The following is an 8,431-nucleotide window of genomic DNA, read 5'->3' on the forward strand; positions in this document are numbered from 1 at the left end:
CAGTTTTATTTACACCAAACAAATATGTAATATGCAAATAAATTGTTCGTCCATAATATTATTATTTACTTCTTCCAACACAAATTTACTATTGGATTTCACTTTTGTTTATTCAATTTTCTTAAGTAACCAACAAAGGGGTCGAAGAAGAAAGGATTCCAATTCTTTAAGCAATAAGCATCTGATCTCAAGTTCAAATTTAAGATTCATGTACAATGAAAAAGGAAAATATTTCTATTATATATTAAGTGAGATATTTTTTCAGTATTTTTTTCATTTTAAAAAGTATTTTTAAGATAAGTAAATGAAAAATAAAAATAATTGTATATATTATTGTATACAAACTTAGTTTTTAGATGTTTAAATAACATATTGAAAATTAGTCTTCTAATTATAACAAAGGTTAAAAGGTAAGATGAATTTATTAAAAATGATTTTTTAATCAATACCCTGTATTTACTAATTAGTAAAACCTTTTACTAAAGACATGATATTTGAAAATCTAACAAAGATTGCATTGAACATTAAATGACTTTAAAAGAAAAACTTCAAACATGCAAGTAATTAACATATCAATGAGATTGTTCGTTCATGTATATGCACCAAAGCCATAGCTCCAAATGCAACTTTAATTTACATAGATATAATAATCAGAACAATCCATGTTGTTGTACACGATACCCGTTTGTGTTACGATCACTATTTTCATCTTTTTCCCAACTCTCTTTCTCCATCATGTGATACCGAAAACTTTCCACAACACTCTCCGGTACCGACACAAGCACTCTCACCGCATTAGCATTTCCAACAACGGGTAAAAACAAGCAATAAACATCACTTGTTAAAGGACCCATATGCAAGGGTTTCCCTCCTCCAAAGTCCACATCCTCTAACCCTAGCCTAGACCACTGTGATATAACCAAGCTTCTAGAAACATCCATTTTTACTGTTTTGTCCTCCAACAAATCAACCATCGACCTTATATACCCATCATCCTCCAAAGCACACTTAGCTTGTTGCACCAGTTTCAAACCGTGTCGCAGGTTTTTATCAGCAACCAAATCCTTAACCGTGCTCTCAGCACACGCTAAGACGAACCCATTCCCATAATACCCTTCAGGGAGGTTCACCTTTTTCCTAACGTTAACGGAAAAAAGGAGCTTTACCGTTAGTGTGGGACACAGGTTCAGGGATTTAACCCACGAGCGCCACGTATGCGCCGCAATTGTTTCGAAGGTGGTGTTGCATTTCAGCGACGGCACGCACTGCTTCTTCAAGCGAAGCACTTCGGAGTGGTCGAAAGTGAAGGACGTGACCACCAGTGGCTGCGACTGCATCAACTTGAGCAGGTCCACTTGACAAGTGGGTTTTGTTCTGGTGTATTCTGGGTGGGGGAAGTTTACCTCCGGGGGTTCTCGAGGTTTCAACACGTGTCGCTCGTGGAAGGGCACGATTGTCAAATCCGCTTTGGGGTCTTTGGTCAGTTGGGCCCATGCGTGTAAAAACTGTGACGTGCCGATGCCGTCGCATAGACAGTGGTTGATCGCCGTGCACAGGATCATCCCTCCGCAACGGAGATTCGTCACCTGAAAAAAAAATAAAATTACTAAATATTTTAAATTATTAACAAAGTATTTTTTTATAGCAAAATATATACATATTATTAACAAGCTGGTCAATTTATATTTAATGGCTTTCTAAAATTTTAAATTTACTTAATTTTTTATTTAAATTTTAGTTTTTTATATTGTGTTGAAAAGTATAAAATAAAAAAGTAACAAACAATATAAATTTTTATTAAAAATTATAATATTTATAATTATAATTTGTTTAAATCTATAGTGTTCATTTGATTTAGAATTAAATAGAATCAATTTTAAACTATAGTGTTTATCAAAGTATATAAGTTTTATTGAAAAAAATATATATGATAGTTATTTTTCAAATTTAAAATTAACAAACACAGAGAAAGAGGGAGAGGAAATGCGCGGCCCAATGACTGAAAGCACCCTGTCTGTAGTTATCACCACTAACCATGGTTTCTGAAAGTAACAACTAAGGAGGGATTAGCACTTTTCTTTTCGTTTTAAAGTGAATATAATATACTTCCTTGACTTTTTTATATTACCTACCTTCTCCCCCAAATTCAAGCTTTTACTCGAACAATGTGATGGCAAGTATCCAATTCCAATGTAAACTTTTTTTCTATATCAAGTTCATGTATTGGGTAAAATATATGACTAGTTTGTATTATATATTTCTTTAATTTTTTTTTATAGTTAATAGCATCACATTTTACTAAAATTATTTTTTCACCGTAAGTTCAAAGACACGTAATAAATGATTTATATATATCAATTTTTTATTAAAAATAAAAAATTATAAAATTTAATTTATTAATAACATTATATGTTTTAATATACGTTACAAAAAATCTAAATTAAATCCTTCTAATTAATTAAATAATGAATTAATCATAGAGAATATAATTAAATCAGGGAGAATTAACAGAAAATCTTGTTCTGGTTTATCCTGTTATATATGCTAAGAAAAATAGTTCTTTCAAGTATACATATGCATAGGAAAATGAAAGAAAAGAGAGAAAATTGAATGACAATGAAACAGAGAAGTGTTTCACATGATCTGACCTGGATCACAAGAGGAGGAACATCTAAGAAACTTTGAGCTTCGACCTTGTACAAGAACTTTCTCCATGACTTGTTTGGTACCTTGGAAGATTCAAGCAATTCTTCAGCGGTGGAACCAATGAAAGCCTCAGCAAAAACAGCACCTTCTCCATTGCAATCCACCTCAAGCTTGTGATCATCCCCATAAATGCTGGTCCTTAACCTCCCAGCCAAAGGGTAGTAATCCACCAAAATTCTAGACAGAGAACACTTCAACACATCCAAGCTCACAGATTCTTTGAAGATATACAAATACTTAATGGCGAATCTAAGGAACTTTTGGTCGTCAAGATTAGATAGATAGAGAGAATGCTTTGGCGTTGGAGCACTTGGGGGTATGGTAATTGGTGGCCCAGGGTAGAAACAATCTGGGACTTGCACAGATTTTGACATGTTTTTCTATGTATATAATTCGTGGGATTTCAATTGATGTGCAAAGTTTAACTTGGAAATAGTTGTAAATTGTAACGATGATATTGATGACAGCAGATGAGAGAAGATAAGGAGAGAAAAAGAAACACAGAAATTATGGTGTGGGAGTGGGAGTGGGAGTTGATTGAATAGAAAGGTAAGACAAGTGTAAGAATTAAGATGCAAAAGAGAGCTTTTGTTCGTACGAAAACTTTGTTACTACTGTTCTATCTTTTATACTTGTAGATAATTTTTAAGTTTGGTTAAAATTTTAAAAAACTATTTATGAAAAAATATATAAAAAAGAATTTTGCCAACTTAAAATAGGATTGAGGATAAATAGTTAATAATAATAAAATTTTATTAAAAAATAAATATTTATTATATTTTTATAATTTTAATAAAATAACTGTATTTTTTTTATAATTTTTTTTTATTTATGAATATTTAAACTCAATTTTAAGAACTAAAATTAATAAAATTATAAAAAATTAATATTTTTATAAGTTTTTTAATTTTAAAAAAAGTTGTTTTAATTAATTATAAAATATTTATAAAATTATGTAATTGTTTTAAGTGCTTACTATGATTTAAATTTATTATTTTATAGAAAAACATTCTTTTATATATATATATATATATATATATATATATATATATATATATATATAAACGACTAACTTTAATAGTTGGAGCGAAGAACGGGAGAAGAGCGAAGAACGGGAGAAGCGACCGGTAAACGACTAACTTTAATAGTTGTAGCGAAGAATGGGAGAAGCGACCGGTGATTCTGAAATTTACGGTTTGGATAAAGGGGGGAGTGGTTAGCATGAGATTCCTTTTTAGCACAGGGAGGCTAAGGTGAGGACAGGCTCATCATAAATCATGTGTGCTCTTTTTAACTATTGTTTCCATAGAATATATTCTAATTGCTTTTATTCGGTAAGACAAAAATGGAAAGACACCCCAACTTCTCCTGCCAAATGGAGAAATATCACCGCTAAGTGAAATTCACGGACCAGAAAATTTTTTGCATAGTTAAAGATTATGCCATCTTAATTACTCATACATATTTTCCAAAATTAAATAATTTTCATCTCACCGATTTAGTAATTGCGCTCCCTAGATGCTAAGTGGGATTTGTACATGTGACAATATAAATTTTTAAGTAAGGTAAAGTTTTAGTTTTAATTATATAATAATACTAAAAATACTGCACTTAAAATTTATCTTATCATAAAATACATAGATATTAAAATAAATGGATAAAAAATGTTAGCTATTACTTTATACATAAAAAAAATAAGCTAAAACACTTATTTTTGTTACCAAAAAAGTATTTATTTTTTGGAAGAGTAAGTTTTATGTATATTTACTGCAACACCATTATGTAAGCAGCAATTTAAGCCTTTATTAATAAATTACTCTTTCTTCCACTTAACTGATTCTTGTTCCTCTTTTTACCAATCTTATCAATTAAGTCATAAAATCAAGTGTTAAATTTTTGGTGAACGATAAATGAGTGCATGGTGTAGTCCCAGTCACTCATATTATATTATATGCCAATTTTTTTATAATTTATAAAGAAAATGTTTACGTGAGTACCACAGAAAAAAATTCTCCTCAAGAAAGGAATGGTGGAGTGGTCCTTGTTTGTTGAAATTAATAGGAACTGAGCTGAACTGGGGCGGTAGTTTCACGGATATTCAAAATGCATGTAGACTATAGTTCAATGCACGCGTTGATTTCATTGCTTCTTGTTGAAATTTGGTAGCTAAGCTATAAAACGTGTCACGTCTTGAACGACTTCATATCTCATTTTGACTATTCTCATTAATGCAATTCTCTGTATCCTACGAATCTACAATTATCTTGTTTTTTCAACCATAAGAGAAATAATAAGAAAAAAAGTAATCCTATGTTTTTGTGCTATCATCAAATTTTACAAAATTTAAGATAGACCATTGATTGATATGAAATATAAAAAGAAGAAAAGTGAATGGTCATAAATTAAAATTCTCCTAGCGATTTTTTAATTAATGATTTTGATGTTATCACTTGTTTGTTCCTTTACGGAAGCGAAGAGATCCTTTTTAGAATGCTTCTTTATTTCATGTTTTATGTTTTCATATAATAAATTTAAAATGAAAATCACGTATATATATATATATATTTATTGTATATGTGATAATAATTTTAAAATAGATCTAAGCAAAAAAATAAAAATAAAATAAAATACCTTTAATTTAATTCTTACTTTTTATTATTGATATAATACCGTTGTTAGAGTTTTAGATAACGAAATCTAAGGGTTAAATTAAATTAAGATATTTATATAGAATAAAATTTTGAAAATTTAATTTTTATTGAGTTTAATTATATGACGTTAATATAGGCGATTTTAGTAGAAGAAGAATAAATTGTTATTGTGTATAAAATAAAGTTATATATAAAAAGTAAATAAAAATATATTTAAAAACTTGAGAAGCTTTTGGAAAACGGTGTCCCCGCTGGGCATGTAAAGAGCTCAATCACATTATGGACGTAGCTGTTACGCTGACGACAGTCCCACTTCATAGTCGCAGACTGGAAACTGGAAAGTGCAAAAAGACACGGAGCTTATTCAAGCAGATTAATAATTTTTTTTAATCCCTAAAGTATTTTAATATTTTTAATTTCTATATATAAAAAATATATATAATTTTAACCTCTCATTAAAAGCTTAGATTATGATTTTTTATAGTTTTAAAAATTTAGAATGAATAATTTTTTATATCGACTAAAATTAAAAAATATGATATTTTTAAAGACTAATAAATAATAATTTATTTAAAATATTAAAAAATTATATTAAAAAAGTGTTTGAAAGCACAAAATAAATATTTTTATATTTTTTCATAAATTTTTAATCAATATTCTAGAATCACCATCTTGTTTTTATCTCGTAACTCAATGAATTTGTTTGTGCTAGATACTGTAATTCTAGTCTTTTATTGATTGCTTTCGATTTATAAACTATAATTAAGTCGTAAAAATAATTTATTAATTAAATATTATTTTAACTTTTATTTATCTGTTTGGATATATATACATATACATAATTTTATTAAATTTTTTTAATATTTTTTGTTTATCTTTATTTATTTATCTTTTAATTTTAAGGATATTTAAATAATATAAATATTTATTCATTATAATTAAAGTTTTTATAGAAAAACAGTATTTTAAGAGCACATTTTAAACTTTTAAATAAATAGATTTATAAGAATACATTTTTTTAGACAATTAAATAAGAAAGAAGATAATACAGAACTAATGCATCGTTTAATTCGTTTTATTTTTAGCCCTTATATTTGTTTTTCATCTAAAAGTTAGAAAATTTTATGTGCTAACTGAAACATTAGCCAAAGGTTTAATTAAAAGAATAAATAGTGAAATCAACATAATAGAAAAAAAAAAAAAAAAAACTCAGAAAGTATCTGCTCCCCATAGCGGACAGATCATCACACATGCAACTGCAGTGCAGCAATTAATGCGAGTCAACAAACGAATTCAGTATCCCGATTCCAATATTTTCTTGAGCATATATTAAAATCATAATTATATTATTTAAATAATTAAAAATTCATAATATTTGTAATATTTTATATAACTATTATTATATATATATATATATATAATAAAATAAAAAAAAGTAAGGAAGAAAAACGCAATTAAAAGTTGGCAATCAAAATAGTTCAAAAAATATTTTATAAGAATTTCAACATTTCTTCCTCTTTCTAAAACAATTTTTTTAAAAAAAACTACACGATTCCTAATACATAACTGCTGATATCTCTTTTAATTTGACTTTAAACATTTATTTTTAATACGTTTGTATATAAAAAAATATCAAATAATATTTTGATAGTTTTTTTAAAATAAAATATCTTAATATTTTTAAAATCAATTCCCTAATTTCTCAAATTTCTTATTATAAATGAGATTGAAATTTTATAAATAAAATTAATAAAAAAACACATTATTGTACAATTTTTTATCTCATCTTTATTTCTAAATCTCAACAGAAATAATGGAATTGATTTTGTCTGCGATCGAGAGAAACTTCGTATTTTTCTGACTTTTTTTATTTTTCCCGTGAGCTTGGGATTGGTCAATCGCTTCCCAAAAGACGGAGACAAATCAGTATTGATTCGTACTATAAAAAGTCTTTATAAACTTCATAAAAGCCTTTCTTTACTAACCCTCTTTAACTTTAATTTGTTGATCCTTTTGGATTGGTATCGTCAATCAACCAACTATTAAAGTCTTAATACACAATTTAAGAAGGTTACAAGCTTATATTTCTGCTGATATAAATGGTTGAAAATAAAATAATTTTATTTTTATATTAGGTGTTGTTTTAATTTCTTTTCTTAATAAGTATTTAGACTTTTCAATAATGTCAAGTAAAATAAAAAAAAACATTTTAATTTCATTGTGAAAAAAATTTAACAAAAATTTGCTAATTAAAAATCTAATTTCCTTAATAAAATGAGATGTTTAATTAACTTAAACTAAATTAGTTATTACGACAACTCTAACGTATTATTTACAACTATATTGTGTGTCTCTCTACCTTTAGCATTTGGTAACCTAGTAACTATTAACCTTAATTTTTAAATAGCTCTTCCCTAGTTATCCTGTTTTTGTGCAGCTCCCCTTGCTCATTGCACTACACCTAGCCTTATGCTTCACATCGTTCTTCTTCCCTCACATTTATTAATAATTTTATTAATAAATTTATTTATTGATATAATACATCATATTATTAATATAAATTTATTTATTTTTTATTTAAAAAATATATGTTAACAATAATTAATTTAACTTTAAATTATTGTAAGTAAATGACATTTTTTTAGTGTTGAATTATTAGACATGATTCCTTACGTCATTTATAAGTTTCTCTTGAAAAAATATATTATAAGCGGACGGATGGAAGAGAGCATTTATATAAAATGAACTTTCAACAAAACAAAATGAAAACTTTGGTCAATTTAAAAATTGGATGAGCATGTTTAACAATCATGGCAAAAATTATATAAATTTCTTTGTAAAGTTGGCTATTAAGAAAATTTATAATATGAAATAGAATTACATATAAATTTGATAAATATATGATATATCCAAGATTTAAAAATGTCGACTATAATAATATTAATTAGCTCGATCCCATGATAGTTAATTCATGGATACATCCCTCATAGAAAGGATAAGTTACTCTATTATTAGTAGCTCGTGAAAGGATATGAATTCATACACTTAGAAAGTGTATGCATAATTAAAAACTT

At 27.0% G+C, this 8,431-nt stretch overlaps 1 protein-coding gene across 1 annotated transcript; it reads right to left on the minus strand.

Moving 5' to 3' along the window:
* Positions 1–650: 650 nt before the first annotated feature.
* LOC113874161 (fatty alcohol:caffeoyl-CoA acyltransferase-like) lies at positions 651–3,225 on the minus strand. The gene is made up of 2 exons (XM_027512382.1): positions 2,649–3,225; positions 651–1,586 (listed from the first exon to the last, which is right to left on the minus strand). The coding sequence occupies exons 1-2, from the start codon at positions 3,078–3,080 to the stop codon at positions 651–653; spliced, it is 1,368 nt and encodes a 455-aa protein (XP_027368183.1). The 5' UTR covers positions 3,081–3,225.
* Positions 3,226–8,431: the final 5,206 nt, after the last annotated feature.

Source organism: Abrus precatorius, unplaced genomic scaffold (genome assembly GCF_003935025.1).
Source record: "Abrus precatorius isolate BTA unplaced genomic scaffold, Abrus_2018 Scaffold8, whole genome shotgun sequence".
NCBI lineage: Eukaryota > Viridiplantae > Streptophyta > Magnoliopsida > Fabales > Fabaceae > Abrus > Abrus precatorius.